Genomic DNA, 20,999 nt, shown 5'->3' with positions numbered 1-20,999 from the left:
CAAATATGGAGGAGTTTGTGTTCTTTATAGCTTTAACTGTCAGAGAAAACAATTTTGTTAGTTTCTCCCACCAGTGAGTAAATAAGTGCACTAAGTACACTTACCTGGATTCCTATGGAACATTTATCACTCTAGAATTTATTTCTTGCCTTCATATATGGTGTCTGTATGCCCACATTTCTTGATCACAGTGCAGTCTCTTGTTTAATGACTCCCCAAAAACAGTGCAGGCATCTCTTAGAACAACTCTCTGATTCCTCAGTAAGGGGAGTTCATTGATGATTCTCTATCTGTCCATAGAGTAAAAGAAGATGCTATTTCATATTCTGGAGCAAAAGAGGCTGAGACTTTCAGCTCACTTAAGGTGTTACTAACACTCATATGAAGCCTTCATCCTCACTATGGGATTTTCAGAGTATGGCAAGGCTTTAGAGATGTCTCTTCCTGTCAAATACCTATCCCTCCTTTTATGAGGTAGGCTTTCAAATCACAGAATACTCATTTACATAAACAGTTTTAAAGTTGGACACCAGGTCAGACAGAAAAGAATAAGAGACATCTTAAGGCTTTCTGAAATGCTATCAAAATTCTTCCATGTCAGTTATGTTATTGTGAGAATTCCTTTAGAGTTCCTTTCTAATGCTGTGTAAAAATCATTTTGATACATCGTATTAACACATAGTTATTACTTTCTAAAATAAATTACTTCAGATCCAAGCTTTTTGTGCATAGTTGTGATGAACCAGGAAGAACTCATCTGTATGGTAAGACTGCATACCTAAGGGACTGGCAATTTTGATGAGACACTTTTTTAAAAAGTTGGACTTTCCTGTTTTTGTGACAGGTAGGGTTCACTCTGTCAGGTAACACCTAAGGTTATCTACAAGATGTCCTCATTTTGTTTGTCTGCCAATCTGCCATCTGAACTTTTTGTATATTTTCATTAGGTGTTGTACCAGTATTGCTGAAACATTCCGCCTGATATTTGTTTTAGAAGAGTAATTTGTCAGTCTGTATTTGATTAGAAACTTTAAGACCTCATCTAGTTACATAGTGTTTCTGCAGGAAGTATATCCTACGATCACCCATGCTGGGAAAGCATCTCTAAATTGGAAAGGCCATAAAGTTTACAATCCTGAAACTATTCCCCTTTAACATATGTTAGCTCTGTTTATGTAACTGGGTATTTCCTTCCCTTTGATACCTCTGTCACACTTCCAAGAATTCTTTCAGGTCACTAGGACTGAGAGAGAGAACTTCTGTCATGGCTTTCTCAGAGGCATTTGTGATCTGTGCAGATGGAGGACTTTATGTGCGTAACTGAAGAAGTTGGTCATGCAAAAATTCTCTGGCTTGAAAGAACTGCTTTTACTTACTGGTGTTTGGGTTTTTCTGGAGTGGATTTGTCCACAGAGTGGAAGCACATATCGGAGAACCACCACAATCACAAATAAATTTACTTTCTTCTGTGAACCCTTCATGCTGTCAGCTGAGGCCCACAGACATGAGATTTGACATCATTTAGGAGTGTGGAGCACATCTTTGTGACTCACAAAGACAGGCACTCAGTAAATTCACAGGCACTGTAATAACCACCATAACCATGCACAGGCAATGGCACTTTCCCCAAAATCTGAACGAAAGCCTTTCTTTACTGATACAATTCTAAAGGCATGAAGTGGAGTTTCTGGCTTTCTGCTAAGTCATTCCAATGACTGGTTACTATCACAGCTGAGAAGCTATTTCATTGTGATCATTCTGATCTGATTTTCACTAATATTTCATTGCTCAAACTGCATTAAGAACATTTAGAGAGGGTAAGAATGATATTTTAGGTCCTTTTAAAGGTTTGTCACAGTACCATAAAATGGTAAGAGCGAAATATGTCCAAAGAGCAGTTTCCCATGTGCATGCAGGTGTGCAGGTATTTTTAAGCCAGCTGTAGGTTATAGCTGAGGTACACCTGGAAAGGAAACTACTGCAGTGCAGAACTCTGTGGAGGACGCAGATTTTACCTGAGAAACTAAGCATATTTTCATGTAATTAATCCTTGCTGGTCAGTTTTGCTGATCACAATGTTAAAGTGTGATCAGAAAGTTGTCAATGATGGCTATTAGCATGTTCTAAGTTTGTATGTGTTTGTACAACATGTAGGACTGGGGTGTACCTGTTAGGATTTTCCAGGGTAAGCTAGAAGTTGCATTATACATCTCCCTTTCAAGTCACCCCTGTTATAGTATTAATACTTGGATTCACAGTCAGTAATTCAAGGTAATGAAAGTAAAATATTTGTTTCCACCTCATCTTGTTTAGGTATTGGGCAAATGCTGCATCTTGCCTTAACATAAAATGAATGTATGTGCTGAAAAAATAAGTGTAGATATTCAATATATTCCTTAACAAATATATTTAAATTATGTTAGGTTTTGTAAGTTTAAATAGTGCTCTGAGTAGCCTTCTGTTTTCAAAATTCACTTTTAAAATATATGAAGTATTTGTTATTTCACATAAATGTTATTTTTATCCACAGATAATGCACCTCAGGTAGCAATTACCGCACCAGGATCTGGTAACCATAGAAACAGCTCTACAGGCCCAACACCTGACTGCTCTCCTCCATCACCAGACACTGCACTTAAAAACATAGTGAAAGTTATACGTCCTCAGGTAGGTGCTCACCATAAGCATCCTCTTACTAGTTGTATTTTTCGTTTTAATAGCAGGCTATGATGCATGTACTCCAAGAGGATGTTATGGCTTTATGCATTTGAGTCAAAGACATAAACAGAACACAAAATACCTTTTGTACTTCAGAATCAATCTTAGTAGCAGAAGAAGATAGAACATTTTATGCATGACCCCAAATGTACAGAGAGCTATCAGTGCATATTTCTTATAGGAGGAAAGATGAATGAGGTCCTTATGCAGTATTTTGTATTTTTGCATTCTGTTAGTTAACTTTTAAGGTTATGTTCTGATTTTATCAGTATTAATTCCATATTACTTTTTCAGTTTTACTTTCTTCTTTCTGCATCTACATTTACATGAAGTTATAATATTTCATACCTTCTTTGGTTTACCTTCCCATGTAGTATTGCTTATGAACTTCCATCCTTTCTAAGTATTCATATTTCTAATGCTGTTTGAGAAACAAGATGAAAAAAGTGTGTAAAACTTGAGTGCTCCTTATAATTCTTTAAGGTGTGCAGCTCTTTAAAATCGAAACTTTAAAATAAATACATCTTAGATGTTAATTTAGTAGTATAGAGGTAATCAGCATAGACGAGTTTATTTTAGAATCGTGGGATAACATAAGTCAGAAGAAACCTTGGGATGGTCTTGTTCCTTGTTTAAAAAGCCATGCCATTAGGTGTGCCAAAGCTAGCTGGGACAACTGGGTGCTGAATTGACTAATTGTGAAACTTTTTTAGTGTGAACCAAAAGAACTTCAATTCCTCTCCTACTAATTTAGAGTTCAAGTGCAGCTATCTGTTCTTTATTACTGAGCTGATCTCTGCAACTGAGCCACTCCAATGCTAGTGGATGCAGGCTTTGTATCCTCAGTAGGTCACTGGCATTTGTTTTCCTTGAGGAGTAAGCTGAAGGATACAGGATACTTTCCTAGGAGTTGTGTAAGTCAGGTTGTTTTGGTAGCACGTAAGTGAGTGAGTTACAGTGTTGGAGGTGAATCTTCCTTTCAGTACTCATTGGAGCACACACTTCAGAAAGTCTTGCAGAATTAAAGGTAATTACTAGGTGCACTTGCCATTTCTGTCTGGAGCCATTGCCTTCCTGTGGCTGACACTGTCACTGCACAATAATTCAAGGGCCTGGCTGGTGCAGACCATCCCTCTCCGGCACCACTGTAGTTCAGGTTCTCCATGCTGGTTTAAATCTAGATTGCAGGGGGTCTAAAATAACAGCTTCTTCTCCTTTTTTCTTTTTATAGTTGTTTCTCATTTTGCTTGTTTCTGTAGTGTCTCTGTCCCTCCCACCCTACATCAGTCTATAGTACTGAAATGACTCCTTCCCTCTAAGCTGTTTTTTCTAGTAGGCGGCAAACAAACAGAAAGGTAACGAAATATTGTTGAAACAAGCTGTTGTGTGATAGCTTATTGAAAATAGCCTTTAAAAAGCTGTCTCCATCATGATATTGCCAACAGATGGACCCAGAACACTGAATGGTGATGTTCTCCTGCAAGTTAACTCTGAATAGATTCAGCAGATCCTGGGGAGCTATTTTCAAATTTAAATCATACCATTTACTGACTCACAGTGTTTTCATCGTTCTGCAGAACAAAAGCTATCTCTGTGATATATATGGACAGAACTTTACCACACTTCCTGAAATGTCTCTCATGTGGCCCTACATATGGCATGCTCCCTATACAGAAAACAGCAACAGACAGGCATAATATATATTGTAAGTCTATGTGCTAATACATGAGAAGTTGGATATGCTATAGCATTCCTATCCCATTATGCTTCTCCTTTTTACATATGTTTTATGCACATCCCCCAGTATTCTTTTTTTCTTTGTTTTTGTTGTTTATCTAATCACTTTCCCCTAAGATCTCAACCCAAGGATTTAGACAAAGAATTTGTAGATATTTGCAATGTGCTGTTTGCTAACCATTAGTGTTATTTCTGCCTGCATATTTAATTCCTTTATTCCATTCAATTACATGGAAAGCTCTTTGAAGGGTAGCACAATGGGATTCTATTCCTGACTGACCTCTCACCACTCATGTAAAGCTAATGAATACTGTTACACAATGTATGCAAAATAATTAATTTTCTGTTGGCTGCCGGGGCCTCTTTGCATTTTTCTAGCAAAATAAATTGATTTTGAAGAGATCTAAACCAGGGATCATATAAATTTCCAAAACAGCTGTCACTTCTCTCCCTTTCTCATGTCTTGTGCATCCAGCAGGGGAAAGTGCCAGTGGAAGGCAGAATGGGAAACTCTTCAGCAGGCAGCTTTGCATGAGGCAGGCTTTGGCAGCTTGGATGGAACTGCCAGGGAAGTCTGGCCTTTCAACTCATATGGTTATTTTAATTTATAGCCTTACTTACCTTTCCTGTAGGGTTGTGCTTATAATGGTTTACTAGCAGTGAGGAGCAACACTGTGTTTGTGTGCAACCAAGATGAGAGGACACAGTCTTAAGATGCATCAGGGGAAGTTTATGTTGGACATAAGGGGGAATTTCTTCGCAGAAGGGCTGATGAGACACTGGAATGGATCACACCTGGTGGAGTGATCATCCCTGGAGGTGTTTAAGAAAAGACTGAATGTGGCACTTAGTGCCATAGGCTAGTTTACATGGCGGTGTCCAGTCCGAGGTGGGGTTCATCACCTTGGATGTCATTTCCAACTTAATTAATTCTGTGATTCTGTGAACCAACAACTGAAGTGACCAAAGATTCCTTCCTCCCACTAGTCTGGTAAGGGCAGGCACTGGCATAGAGGGGAAAAAGAGAATCCTGAAGATTGAAGGCAGAGGTGGGGGTCATTCTACCTCTTGTTTTCTTTGGCCTTTTCTAAGTGCATGTGCCAGCTCACATCATGAAAGTGTGTATGTATGTGCTTCAGCACATGACAAATTTTGAGGATGTTGGTGTGAGTGTGAGGTTTAGCACAGTGCAGTGGTTTCTTCTAACAGACCAAGTGCATCTTTGGGGGGATGCCATGAGCTACAGCTGCTTCATGGGGTCGCTGAAGAGGAGGGAGGCTGTGATGCTGTGCTGGCAGCTGACAGGGTGAATGTACCACAGCTGGGAAGTGTGAGGCAGAAACAATTTCATGCACAAAGTGTAAATCCTGATGAACCTGGATCGTGGACAGCTAAGGGATTCCTCAGAGACTCATAACTTGTTTTGTCTTTTTCCTTCTAGTCCTCTCTTAACCTGGCCCTAATTATTCCCCTTCTTTAATGAAAAATCATGCTATCCCAAAACCTGGCTGGGAATGTCTATTTTCCATATAGGCAGAAAAGAATTAAACAGAATTTAGCTCAGGTTTGGAATTGCTTGATATTTTTTTCTGATTTTCCAGATGAGACTTACTAAATTTTGAACTCATGAATTGCTATTGAATGAAGATTTTGAGAAGTAATACACTTTCAAATTAAAGACATATGCCCCTGTGTATACTAAGAAAACTAAGATGTAGTAGGAGGAAAAGTAGATAAGTCTCCTTCAAGTTTTAACATAGTTACATTAGTACATATAGTAAAATATAACTTACCTTATCAAACTGTAATTTTAGAAAGTGATAGTAAAATTAAAAATTTTGCTTGTTCTATCAGAGTTCTGGTAGCTCTTAGTCTGGATGAAGCATGAAAAAATTGAACTGTGTGTGAGGCTTCATGTGTTTTTTGTATTAACTACTCAATTTAATAAGCTTCTCCTTATTTATTTGTTCAGCTCCATTTGGACAAATAAACTATATCCATAGAGGGAGAAAGAAAATCTATTTTCTATGAGAGTGTTTCTTTTGCCAGTGTTATTCACTTGTGGGTCTTGGGTCCATTCTCTTGAAACTGAATTCTGACTTCTCACCTTTATTTATTAAATGTAGGCCAGCATTTGCATGTTGTCTTCTTGTCTTTTTAAGATATGTTTCAAATATCTTGCTGTAGGTACAGCTTTTGATGTCTAAATGTGGGTTATTTAAAAGTGACTTTGATTTTATCTATAATGAATTAGTATTTTCCCTATTTTATGCGAATAGCCCAATTTCCTAAAGGTGTTGTTCCAATGCTTTAAAGAGGGTTTCTGGTAGGAGGACAAAGGAACAAAGAATTTCAATGCTTCTGACATGATGAAATTTCATAATCTTGTTCTTTCTGGTTTTATTGCTATGATCTGAAATAGTCTATTCATCATAATACCTTTTTTTTTTCCTTATTGATATGGAGGTGCTGTCTTTACAGGAATCGTAATCTTTTTCCCATTTATCTTTTTTTAACATCTATAAACAAAGTTGCCATTCAACCTATGGTTCCTCATTCATCTGGCTAAGACATCTATTGATATAATAGCAGCTAATAGCTCAAACATTAGTGGGCAAAAAAAATTACATCCTTTTTCTGCAAATTCTAACAGAATCCTACAGGACATGTGTAGACTCTAACAGACCTAATCCCCCTGTTTGGGCTACCAGGTGTACAGCTATTTTTGCATGCACAGTGAGCCTGTCAAACCTGTGTATATGTGGTTCATCTAGGCATAGGGAAAGACAGGGACCATGACATTGCACTCCTTGTGTCAGCCTGGACATGAATGGACAGATCAGCTGTAGGAGATGTGTGCTCCAGAACCTCCCTAGTTGACTGAAAAAGTGATAGTAGTTTACATTCAATGAAATTATTTATCATTCTTTTTGCAGATAGGTGCAGGAATTACTTTGAACACAAACAATCAACAGTCATCTTAGAGGAACTGCTGGAAAAATCACAGTTCCAGAAAATAAATTTTCAGAACTAATTGTTCCATAAACAGGATTTTCAAGTGGATTAGTGTCACTATTTCCCCATGCTGAAACAATGAAAATATTTCTGCCCAGTCCCTCCCCTATGCCAGCACCCTGCTGTGGTATCCTTAGTTGTTCACAAATGAAGTACATGCCTTGTCATGCTTGGCTTGAGTTGGCACATCCCTGTCTCTGCCAGCTCAGTGAAATCCCCACTGCGAGCTGCTGCACCAGTGCAAAACACCATGAGAACTCTGTGCTGCATCTACTGAATTTGTTTTGCAACACACACAAAAAGCCCTGCTTTGTCACATTTTATCATAAAAAGGAGGGCTGGAGAGCACTGTTACACAGTAAATTCTCTCCACTCTCTGAATGAGATCACAGTACAGCTGGGGTGCAAGGACCTTCGTTCTCCTATGAGCTGCTTTCTGTGCTCAGCTCCAGTTGCAATATGCTCAGCCAAGCAGGGAATAACCAGGAAAATCACTGTGAAGAAATACTGTGCAAGCGCACTGTGCATCCTCTTCAGGTGCACACTCCTTTTCCTGCTGTTTTGGTGCTGGACTTCGTGCTGTGTCAATGCTTAGCAGAAGAGGCTAATTAGACTTAAAAAAAATTTACTGAGTTACGATTTTGTGGGGGATCAAACCCATCATATCCAAGGTAAAAGCCACTCCTGTGTACATGCTTTTATGAAGTTCTGGAAGGTGCTGAGCATTCCCTAAACCCTCTAAAATAAAGATATATTATACAGTTCACAGATGGGTAGTTGTAGCACTCATCCTTAGTGTGCTGGTCTGGAGATTTTTCCTGGATGTCAGTGTTTCCAAGGTTGCATGTATCTCTTAGGGCTGCAAGCATATTAAGGTGGTTGACAGCAGTCAGTGACCTTGATTCTAGGTATGTAAATATATTTCAGATTGTTCTCTCTGTGACAGAGAATGTCCATACAAATCAAAGACACACTTTGATGTCTTCTCATTCTAATGATGGTGAATAAAAAATAAAGGTCCTAAATAGTCCATGAAAAAAAAGAGAGCAAAGCAGAGTGAGAGGTATACTGTCAATGCCATTTAGATGTGGTTAGCAATTCTTCTATGCATGACTGAAAATAGGACAAACATTAAGAAATTATTTTATTCTGGAATACTGAGTATACTGAAAACACAAAAAGAGGTTAGGGTTGGAATTGTCTCACAGGACTGATTCCTACACATACATCTCCCCCAACACCCCCCATACACCCTTTTTACCACAGCATTTATAGATAGAAGACATGTAACAGCTCCAGAGGAGAATACTTGGAAAAAAATTCCTTAGAGCATAATGGATACTCTGTGAGTACTTAATAACAACATTAAACAAAATATTATTATAGAGATGCATTGCAAGAGATCTCCTTTGACAAGTAACTACAAAACATAATTCTATTTAGGTATTTTAATTAGAGCTAATATGAAAACATAAACACTTCTACTCAGTACTGGGTGCTAATGAAAACAGCAGTGTGTTAGTGCATTTAATTACAGTTCAACAGGATATGGAAAAACAAGTATAAATTAAAGCAGAATAACACTGTTGTCAACAGTGTTAAGTTTTTAGAATATCACTTTTACATTCATGTATCTTTCTTGGTTGAAGATTGTTACTTACCTGGAGAGATTGTGGAAGTTGCAGTTCCTGATTCAATATAAACTCAAATCATGCAGAAATATACAAGATTTTTGTGATATGAACTTGTAACAAACCAGGTGAAACACTGTTTTTAAAGGTAGTTCAGGTACTGAAAGGTACATCTATGCTAGTAAAATGGGCTTTTAGCTCTGCAAGGTTGTCATCTACACTGTTGTATTATGGACACAGTCCTGGGTATAATTTTGGTCCTGTACAATTTTTTTCTACAAACATATCCACTGTCAGGCCTGATTTGTGATTTGAATAGACCAAGCACCATTCCGGGTATATAATTCTGCTTTGAAGGCCCTTCTCTGGCATGAATAAAGTTTAATTGTAGGGGGGTGAACAAATCCATGCCAGTTGGCCTGCCCTAGTACATGTAATGCTTGGAAACAGTAACATGCTCAGAATTTAGAAGATTAAAGCCTTACCTATTGTGCCTTGATGGGTTTTTTACATTAGATTCTTAGCATTTTCCTTTGTTTCTGTGTCGTATGGGGGGTTTTGAGCACCTTTGTGATTCACGAACCTTTTATCATCATCTGATAGTGCACATTGCCACGTGTTTGTTGTCTGTAGCATGCAGCTTAAAAAAAGAGCCATCACCTTAGCCCTTCAAAAATTATGATATAAAAATATCATGATACAAGTAATTTTCATAATCTGCAGCTCAAAGTGGGAAGTTACTAGGAGCTGGAAGCTGAGCTTTATTGAAGAAGATAGTCTTACATCCATTTTCTTACTGTTTCAGTGAAAATAACACTTTCTTAAATCTTTGGAAGTTAGACGATTTTTATAGCTAAGGAATGAGACATTCCTTTTACTTACTGAATTTATCTCTTTCTATTTGTATTTCATTTCAAGCAGTGTTTTCCCAGGGGAGGTATAATTGTGTATATTCAAAATCTGGTCACATCTGTCAAGGAGAGAAACCACTCCAAAGGTGTTGCAGTTTTTGGCATTCAGGATTGCTGATCCTCAGAACCCACAGCTGCAATATGGTTGCAACTGAAATAAAAGTAGAAGGCAAGGAAAATAGAAACCGGGGGAAGATCAACTTTTTCCCTTATCTATTTCCTGTCTGGTTTGCCATCTGAGATAAGACCAAGGGGCAGCAACATTCTGACCGTTAATTCCATACTCCAGTGGAGGAATTCTGAAGCAGAACTAGAATAATATGCAGAGGAGAACAGAAAGCACTGTGTTTCTGTCTGGTACCCAGGACCACACAGCACAGCTTCCTGACCACAGGCTGCAGAAAAGAGCTGAGTCTGTGTCAGTCCTGAGCATGTCACTGACAGGGGAATGATCGAAGTATGCTGAGGGCCCACGAGATTACTGTAAAGTAGTATGCATGTGCCTCTCATGCAGGATGTGAGCAGTGCCTTTCTATACATTAAAAATCAATCAAACAGAAATTTCTAGGACTTTGACACTATGATGTCATTAAAAATTAATTTAAATTTTTAATGCATTATGGTTTTAGTATTGAAAAGCATCTACAGTTAAAAACCAATGAAAACATTTTATTTCCCCTTTTTTTTTCCCCAAATCTCATGATCCTGTAAACTCCCTGTTGTGGCTGCTTGGGATATATTAGTTGCCAGCCTCTGTGTGTTTTCTGCTTTCTTCTCTTAAACTAAATTAAAATGTTGACAAGTTAAATCAAGAATGTCAAGATGGGTGCAAAACTGCCTATATTTTATTTTTAATTACTGTCATAATTTAAGATAAAGTTCTGTGAAATGAAAAAAGAGAAAATTATATTACCATATTAAAAAGAAAATGTGTCTTCAGCTAGTTTAACATTGTATTTTGAGGCTTGACAGAATAATTGATTCAGTAGTCTGGTAATAATTCAATGTAGTCTTGCACTTCTAGATGACATAGATGAATCAAACCCAGATGCATTGTAATCTCCAGTTTTTGCAATTTCAAGGCTACTTGATCACCTTAGCTCAGATCCTATAAATCAAATGGTTCTTGACAGCAGTATTGACTGATGAGAATATATCAGGCCTGATGATTTCTGCAAATCAAACTGGAGACAGGAGAAAACAAAGAAGCCTGTCCTGTCACAGGCTGTACTTCACCAAGAAAATTTTGAATAGTTTGGGCTTTTATATAAGTGTACATGAGCAAAAGAGACAAAGGTAGAAACAGAGGTGGTATGCTGGAACATTGAGGCAAAAGACAGAAACCATAAAAGTGATGTGAAAGTTATATTTGAAAGGGAGGACAGAGGTTAAAACTGGATGCATTGAAGGACAATGAGAGGAGTGTAGTGACTGTAAAGTCAGTGTGATATGGGACCATTAGGGAGTTTGAGAGACCTTGATGACAAAACCACAGAGAAAGCAGAAAAGCACATTTTGGAAGACCAAACAGAACTGGAATTAACTGGATACTGTGAAGGTATTTTAGAGTAACATAAGTAGCTTTGGAAGGAATGTAACAATAGATTGGAGAAAACAGAAAAAGAATTGCCCAGAGAAGTTGTGGATGCCCAATCCCTGGAAGTGTTCAAGGTCAGATTGGATGGGGCTCTGAACAACCTGGTCTACTTGAAGATGTCTCAGCTTATTGGAGGGGATTTGGATCTAGTGGCCTTTAAATGTCCCTTTCAACTCAAACCATTCTGTATTTCTATGAAAGGGAAAGTGAGTGTGTAGAAATAGAACAAGATTTTAGAAGGAAGGAAGCTGGAGGAAGGAGATTTTCTGAAGCAGGAGTGAGTTGATCAGAAAATTGAAAGAATGGAATATTCTGGGCAGGTACCAAAATGAGGAATTTATGTGGCCACATGAGTGAACTCACACTGTGTTATATATGTGAGATGAGCTTGCGGGAAGGGGCTGCAGCCTCTTGCTTTCTTTGGTAAGTCTGTATTTTATGTGCTAACTAGAATTTGAGAATGTGTGTGCCATTCTCTATTCTGTCATGGATTTTCTGCATGATATATTGCAGCTGAAACCAGTTTTTACATTATGTAGGGCAGCTGGAATTTGGCAGGTTTTGTGAAATGCAGAATTTCCTTAGGCTCATTGGTTCTCAGTGATTTGACAAACCACACATCTGTCCTTTGGGAAAGCTCTATACTCTTGTTCAGCATCTGTAAAATGGGGCTACTAGCTCTGCCATAGTACAGAGTGTTGTGAGAATTAATTTTTTTAAGACTGTGATGGTGCGATGTACACAAATCCCAAAGGTAAAAGAAGGTGAAGTCAGAAGCTTGTATTGCAGTAACTTGTACTTCAAAGCTGAAGAAATATTTTAGTGTTATATTGACAAATGAATCTTGCCCTCCTGCCTTTGCTAAATGTTGTAAGAAATATTTGAATGATCCCTTTCGTGCTCCTAGTGTTACGTGCCAGTCATGTTTGCATTACAGAATTTGCATGCAAATTCCATTTGTGGAAGCACTAAGTCCTTACTTGTCTTTTTAATTGAAAGGCAATTCAATACATGTATTTGATGCCTTTCCTGTTTTTGCAGTTTCAGAGGGGTGTCTTTCATTGATATATGTTCACTAAAGACTGAACATGAAAATATTCTTATTATTAGACCTGATTTAAAAGTTATTTAAATCTTAGTATTGCAATATCTTTAAAGATTAGTATTGATACCTTTTTGCTTATGCACAGAAAAGATTGATTTATTCATTAGCATGATTTGGTTTTAGGATGTTTTAGGATGGTGTAGGATTTTCTAGGTTGGTATTATGACAATTAAAATAATATTTGTGAAGAAATATCTTAAAAGTAAGTATCAGTCATAAAAGAGATTTACACATAACAAGTAAATTAAACACATGAATACTGAATAAAAATCTACTTAAGGACAAATCTGCATGCTGTGTAGCATGCTTGTTGGGGTGAAATGAAGCCATAAGTGTACCACAATTTCACAAGGGTTGTCTAAGCACGTCCAGACCTTTGGAGTAGTATAAGGAAGGCAAGTAATGACAAAGCTGGCTTTGAAGAGTGAAAGAAGCATTATCTCTTTGGGACAGAGTTTTGTGTTTGTGTTTCGCAGCTATGAAATCTTGACCTGACTGAGTTACAGTGTTCCATATAGTAAATAATCTTCTTAGAATTTTTCAGAACCTATCTCAAGAGTTCTTGGTAAATGTACTCAAACGGTGGCTTTGGCAGATGCAATGCAGCAAAACAAGGTTACTGCCAGTAAGGCTGGAGTTTGACATAAGATTCTAAGAAAAGATTTCTAGAGTGTGTCTAGATGTGAGCTAGAAGTGGATTAAATCTGGGACTGAAACATGAATCTCTGTCTGATTTAGATATCTAATCTCCTATCATGCTTAGGACAGATGCAGGATTCCATTCAGTTCCCTAAAAGTAGGACTTTGTCGTCATTTGAGGTGTTATAAAGGTGTCTTTGAAATGCATCTGGAGGCTGTCAAATATGGTACAGGGCACAGACAGGGGAAACCTGCTCTCTTCTGAATGGCAGCTGGAGGCCATGTGGGATGCCCTGAGGAATCCACAGTGATGGTAGATACCTGCATTAAGGCAAGGGATTTAATACCAAGGGGACTGGGGTGAGATGAATTGTTCTCTGAACTCTTGATGGTGGTGACTAGATCTTGATTTTATTGACCAGATCTCAATTGACTGATCTCAATATGCTGTGGGAGCTTAAATAACTAGGGTAGATAGCAATAGCTATGCTGTCAATTTAGTTGTCTAAAACTGGAATGGAATTTAATCCTAATTGTAGAAAAAAGAATCATTCATTTCTGCTAGGTTTTTCCTTTGGGTTATTTTTTTGTTTGTTTTGTTTTGTTTTTGTGCAAATGGTACTTTAGAGCGACAAAGGCAGAGAGATGCACTCAACACAAACTGGTTTACTGATTCTTTCATAGCATATATATTAATGAACAATTAGTGTACTTTAACAGCATAACATTTTACAAGACACTGCAAAAGTGCAAAAGATTCCTCTAGTTCCTGTACTTTCTTAGTTAGCTAGAAAGGCTTAGATGCTGGATTCCTGTCTAGTTATGGATAAATTATTGGTACATGTCGATGGACCTTGTTAACTCCAAACGGTATAGCAGCAGTGTAATGCTGTAGCATTTAGAGTTTATTAGAGTTAGTTACTAGAGGTTGAGTGAGGTTCTCTGCAGAAGCCTTAGGTTGGAAAGACATATTAAACTGAGATATGTTTCTCTGAATTAATAATAATAATGCCCAAGCCCAAAATAAGATAGTAAAAGGCCAAATGGTGTATCAGATGCTGCTGTTTTGCCTCCAAGAAAGGGGCAGACAGTCAAAACGGCAGCTGATGGCCTGACTAAACAATGGCCAGGGCAGTTGCCTTTGGAACTGGTTTGGGAGACAAAGCTGGACCATTCCAGCTGCCCATTTAGGGAGGAGCTGTCTCAGCTTAAGAATAACCAGAGATACCACACATCACGTTAATTGAAGTGTCCCCTTTTCAGCTCAGGAGTTGAAGCCCTGCAAATCTGCAAAGGCACCATTGCTTGAGAAAGGGCCAGAAACATACTTCCAAATGACCAGAGATCTTTTTCAGTTTTGGAAATCATTAGCCATTTATGAATCTGTTGTCTAGCAAAAGTGTGCCATTTAGATTTAATTAATACGCATGAGTGTTTTTGGTCTGATCTGAGAGTTATTTTGGCTCAGATCCCAAACAATGACTTTCAGCCACACTGTTTGATGTTGGAGTCTGTCCCTGTTCATTGAACTCTCCTATGAAATTACTAGACCTAGGAGTTAGACTTTCAAAGCAGTAACTGGTTTTAATTATTAAAGAAAGTAAATCCCCTTAATAGAGCATAGATACATTCCAGATGATGGCCCAAATTTCCCTTTTTTCTGAGTTTTAACAGGACACAGTTAATTTACATGGTGCCTAACACTACTTTAAGAAATAATCAACATTACACACACCTAATTCTATTGAATTTTTCAGTCTGGCATTCCAATAGAAAGAGTGAATTTTTAATGAAAACCGCCTGGTTCGGTCTCTATAACACAATAATTTAATTAAAAATTAAATAAACCAGAAACAAATTTGAAAATTACTCCACTGGGATAGATTGTATTTTAACAGGTAGTTCTAAGCAAGAGATGGTGAATACCTTCATGGTCCAAGGAAAATCTTAACGCTCCCAAAGGTAATAATTAGGTCTTGATACTAATAAGGAACAACTTCTTGACCCTTAGAAATATTCTGATCTGTTAAGCCTAAAATGCTAGAACAGGAAGAGACAAAACATTTTTTACTCTCTTGTTTCTATTTTTGTCCAGCTTTAGTTTTCGGTGGTAGCATTTTCTGAGACGTTTTCCACTATTGTGAAATAAATATACAGACAGCTATAAATGTGGGATCAGGGACTCTTCTGTTTTGGAGATGTTTAATGTTTCAGGTCATTGATCTTGAAGCAGCAAGGAGCATCAAGGGGTTAAGGTATTTTGGGTATGGAGCCAAATGAGTGCTGCAACAGACTATTTCACATGACATTGCAAACCAGCAGTGGTCTGTGGCTTGTAACTCATGATATCAAGCAGTAGGCTTGTGTCTGTACTAGTAAGTAGGGCAGTGCAATGGTAATAAATCTGTAGTGAAAAAGTTGTTGCTGACCTGATGATCACACTGTATAGATTTAGTTTCTACATCTGATATGTAGATCCACCCAAAAGAAATTAGTTTCTCGTGTTCTGAAACTGCTCTGTGATCCAAAGCACAACTATTAAATGGGGTCTGCTCAGAGGTTCAGTTCAAAAGTAAGTTTTTGAAATAAAGTAGTGCCAGTTTTTTTAGCTGTTCCATGAAAACTCATGCAGAAAGTTTGATTTTCAAGTATGTGTTTGAAGCTGACACTTTTCCCTTAAGCTTCCAGACATTTCAGTCTTTGAATATTTGAAGCATATTCATAAATGGAATAAACAGCAGAGGGTTGCTTTCGAGTGATGGGCACTTGGTATTATTTAGTAAATTTCATTATACAGGCATCAGCGCTCTAATTATTTTGCAAGATGTACCCAGAAATGCAGCTGGTGAAGAGCTCCCTTTCTTATCAAAAGATAATTTGCAATTATTATATGCAAGGCTGTAAAAGCCTATTTTATGTTGAATTAAATTGATTAGAATGAAGACATGTTTTTTTTCTAATAAAGATTAATCCAGATTTTGGAAGGAAATGATCTCTACACACCACAGCTTGTCATATGAAGTGATTTTAACTAATATAACCTTTGAGCCAAATAAAAACAGTAAAAACAGAGAAAGATAGGTTTATTAAATGTCAAGTAATAAATACTATACAAAAAGTCTGTATTTTCATGCCAAACTTCTATTTTTCTTGTAGCCAAAGCAACGTACATCCATAGTATCTTCTCTGGAATTTCACCGAATGAATCACAGCCACAATTATTTTGAAATCAACCCATCCATTGGCTGTGCAAGTTTTATTTCTACTCCTGCAATCAGTCCAGCTAATTATTCCCTTGGATCTCTGGAATACAGTCTTGAAGAGAAAGAACTTCCAGGTATAGAAAAAAAAAACTTACTTTGCCTGTCAACAAAACTTTATAAAACTTTAGGTCTTTGGGTTCAAGTTGGAATTTTTGTTGTCTTTGGTAGTTAAATACATTTGCCATAAATACACAAATTAACCCTGATTTTTTTTCCCTGCTACTCTACAAAGAGTTCTGATATTTTATGACCAATATTATGAAACATATTTTTTTCCTGAATATTATATTTTAAATAAACAAAGCTGTTTTTTACAGACTTGTCTAGAATTTAGGTATTGTAGCTTTTGATATTATGATGATTTGTACATCTACTTTCCTCATTGTGTGGTGAATATACTCCAATAAGAATTATAAGTTGAAAAAAATGTAATTAGAAATCATTATGCAACCACCAGTAAAGATGTGGAAGAGAAGGTTTCTAAGAAACCTGCGATTGTTTCTGCAGTAATAATACAATCCATTAAAGTAAAACTTCAGTGCATTTGCTCTGATGATAGGAGTTGAATGGAGTGATAGTGTGATTGTAACAGGGAAGGTTTTATCGGTAAACAGAGCTATACAATATGAAAATGCTTTATAAAGGGTTAAGGTATTTTCTTTTTCATAGATCAAAACTTCAGGAGTGGGAAATTGTCAGTAAACCAAGCATTTAGCTTGTTCCTTCAAACTCCATATGCAAGTTGCTTTATTTAGGCTAAAGTTGTAGCAGAAGGATATAGTAGGTGGGAAAGCTGATGTATTGAAACAAATACCTTTGATAGCTAGTTTATGGGATCTGCAGATCACGTTTTAAGGGGATACTGTGTTTAAAATATAAACAGGTGCGGATTACTGTAAAATAAAAATAATACAAATGTTGAAATTCAGGACAAACTTATCAATTGGCTTCTTTAGCATGATCTTGCAATGAGAGGAATTCCCTTCATTCCTAGTTGGTAGAGTTTAAAAATTCTGAAAAGTAATGTTTTTAAATGATAAAAAAATTAGTTTCCTAGCCAGATCAGTAGAAAACTATATTATTAGGGAACTATTGTGAAATAAGAGTGAGAAATCCTATCTTCTTTGATGAAGAGAGAGTTTAAATGATCAGAAGTAATTCACATTGAGTTTTTGGACTATGATATAAACAAAGATAGTATGTGTCATTAACTTTGAAACTACAAGAATGGGCTTATATCATGGATATAGCAAATATTTTCAAACTTAAATAGAAATAATTTGAATAGTATCTTTTATTTGTAGGGCTGGGGTCATTTGATTATTTAAGGTTTTGGGTGTTTTCTGTTGGTGTTTTTTTCTACTGTAAATTCTCTTCAGCAATCACAATTTTATTCTGCTTGGTTGAATGATACTACATATTTCCTGATGTTTAAAAGCAAAGATAAGAAAACAGAAAGAACATTCACTGGCGTTAGATAATTAACTTCTCCAGATTTTTGCTTTTGTGCGATTCTGTTAAACTTCTTCATAGTATCTGGATTCGCTTGACTCTTATCTTCTTTGGTTAAATTTAACATTGACTGCACTCAGTAACTTCTAATTACTACATTTAATTTTTTCTGATATTGAGACTATAAGCTCATGCTTATTAGAATGTTATGTTTCTAATTTGTGGGTGATTTGATTTATGGATTGAGTGAAAGCTGAATTTCCTCTTATCTCTGCCTAGAAAGCTAAGAAAAAATAAGAGCAAAATGGCTGAACCTCAGGTCATCTTCTGCAACCTCCTCAAGAGTACATTCTACCATCAATAAATCATTAATTTACCATTAGCAAATGAAATTATTATAGCAAAATTACAATTCCACCCTCCATTCTCAGCTGGTATCCTAGAATTATTTAAATAATATGTAGGATCACATATTAGATGTAATATTAGCCTGAACAAAGAAAACCAACATTTTACTTTCATCATTTACTTCCTTTTGGTAACTCTGCAAGAGACAAGGAGTACTACTGTGGAAAGGGAATAACAAAATCTGGAAAGAACAGATGAAAATTGTCTTGGAAAATCTTTAGGGCTTGTCTCTTATCTAGAATGTTAAAACTGAACCATGAATAATAATGGTCAGCAAGGAGCAGCAGAAAGAGTGTTCTGTGTTCTGCTACAGTTTCCTCTGCTTTAGCTAGCTCTTGTTTCACTGAGAGTTTCCTTGTTCCTTTTCGAGATTTACAGTGACAAATAAAATTCTCACATGACCTAAATATAATCTTCTGAAAATTCATGGAAGATCTGCATCTTAAAAGAATGTTTATTTTAATACTAATTGAGGATTTTTGTTCATTGGAGTGAAACAATCAGAATGCTTTTTACAGGATTTCTAAATCAGAAACTGCCATCTAAATAAAGCATCAGTATTTCCCTACTCAATTTCAGTGCTTTTTATGTTTCCTTCAGGAAACTTGCAATGATTCGTTATCATTCAGATAAAAGTGAGAGATGAATACAACAAAGTAGTTATTCTAATTCTAACATCTTCATCATTTTACCTTTACCTCAGTAGTCTGCTGCCAAAGAAGAATCAACCTCTTGTTGATGGCTTAGAGAAAGCTCCTTTTTATGTTTGGGGATCGCTGTTTTACTCTTGGTGTTTGCTAATTCCCTTCATTGCCTGATTTGAAACAGAGGTCCCAATTTTTAAGAAGTGTATTTCTATCAGATAGAAAATCACTGAACTCTCCTACAGCTATATTTTATCCAAATGACAGCATATGACAATATTTCCAATTAATTATCTGGAGAACAGGCCATATATATAATATTTTTATTATAAATTAAATTAAATTATAAATTATGGTAAATAAATTTACTACATAATGGTCAATATATGCTTCAGCTTTGGGATCAGATGGCCTTGTAGAGCAAACAAGCCGTGTAAGTTGCATGGATGGATGGCAGGAGATACCACAGTATCAGCTTGCCTGATGTAAGGATAAAGGTTCTATTGTTTGTTTTGAGCTTTAGCTAGTGGAAGAACCTGCAACAAGTTGATGGGAACACTTCCCTCACTCCAGGATGTGTAGGGCAGACTATGGAATGCAGCCTTGGTGTGACCTGCTCTCAGGGCTTTTCCTGAAGCTGGGTCATTGACTTCATAGAAGCATTCTCGAATTCTGAGTGAAAGGTCATGCTTTTACAGTGCTGCATTTCACCTCACGCTGGAGGTCACTGCATCCCAGTACTGTCAGGTACTGCACACAGCAGTGTAGAAAGTTACTATAGTAAAAGTGAGACCACTTCATTGCACAGAGAGGTCATTTTTGTATGTAAATCTGTCTCAGCAAGATGTCTGTAATTTCTTGATCATCAGAATATGTGTTTAATAGGTGTTCTGTAAGATAACACAAATGAAAAATTAAATCCCTGATAATCAGATGATTGTTGTTGGTGAGATGTTCCTCATGTAACTTTGACCATGAGCTAAGACCACGGGATGTGCAAGATAATTCACTCCAGGAGAGGGCAGCCTGGGCTTTTATGGAAATGCCTCTCTAACGTAGATCTGCTTGCCTTGTTACATACATCCCTCGAGTTCTCTTGAAACTGTAAATCTTAAAGATTGAAGGTGACAAAATTGTGGCCATTTTGGTAACATCAGCTTGGCACAATCAACACTTACAGCTGAAATTGTCACTCTGGATAATTTTCTTTTACATTTTTGCTTGATCAGTCGGAATAATGGATCTTTCTCTAACCCATATAATTTCATTATGTCTTCTTGTCCACAGTATAATTGGGCCGTGAAATTAAAAAGACAGTTCTGCAGAGGTTCTTGATCTATTTCATATCACAAAATAGGTCTGTACTCAGATTCATGTATGCAGAAAAAATGTCAGCAGATGTCTCAAAGTAATCTCATAATAATCTTTATTTTCAGGCCATGAAAATCTGTACATTTTCAGTAAGTTCAGCATGCCACTCGTAAAAGAGGATGCAGTTTTTTCCTCATCTTGTGGTACTCAGAAGTATTCACCAAGTTTATCTCTCAGTTAGAAAGTCTGTCTCCACTGGAGAGGACCTTAATGTAATTGTTACTACTTTTACATGCCTTGTTCTCTGACTGTGAGAGACATTATTTAAATCATCTAAGGAGATTACATATTTCCTTAAAACAGCCCAGAATGGAAATTCAGGAATTTAATATGTAGATTATAATTTTTTCTCTTCTACTTTTCAAAAGGTATATTTGATTCACACCTTAGATTTCTTCTAGAAGTGTCTTCATATCTTTCTTTACAGTGCATATCTGATGAAATTGTTCTGTCTCACAAGCCCTATTTCAGAAGCAAAAGCATCCCTAGAAGCTTAAAATTTGCAGTT

At 36.8% G+C, this 20,999-nt stretch overlaps 1 protein-coding gene across 9 annotated transcripts in view; it reads left to right on the top strand.

The window, feature by feature from the left end:
* ANKS1B (ankyrin repeat and sterile alpha motif domain containing 1B) overlaps positions 1 to 20,999 on the top strand; it is a 397,467-nt gene that overhangs the window by 132,168 nt on the left and 244,300 nt on the right. For all 9 annotated transcript variants that reach the window (XM_085047083.1, XM_085047078.1, XM_085047079.1 and 6 more), the window contains 2 exons: positions 2,531 to 2,667; positions 16,510 to 16,690. In XM_085047083.1, the coding sequence (XP_084903209.1) occupies positions 2,531 to 2,667; positions 16,510 to 16,690 (318 nt within the window). The remainder of the gene's footprint in view (positions 1 to 2,530; positions 2,668 to 16,509; positions 16,691 to 20,999) is intronic.

Source organism: Lichenostomus cassidix, chromosome 1Aa (genome assembly GCF_008360975.1).
Source record: "Lichenostomus cassidix isolate B80296 chromosome 1Aa, HeHo_3.0, whole genome shotgun sequence".
Classification (NCBI taxonomy): domain Eukaryota; kingdom Metazoa; phylum Chordata; class Aves; order Passeriformes; family Meliphagidae; genus Lichenostomus; species Lichenostomus cassidix.
This window is presented reverse-complemented; position numbering and strand designations above follow the sequence as displayed.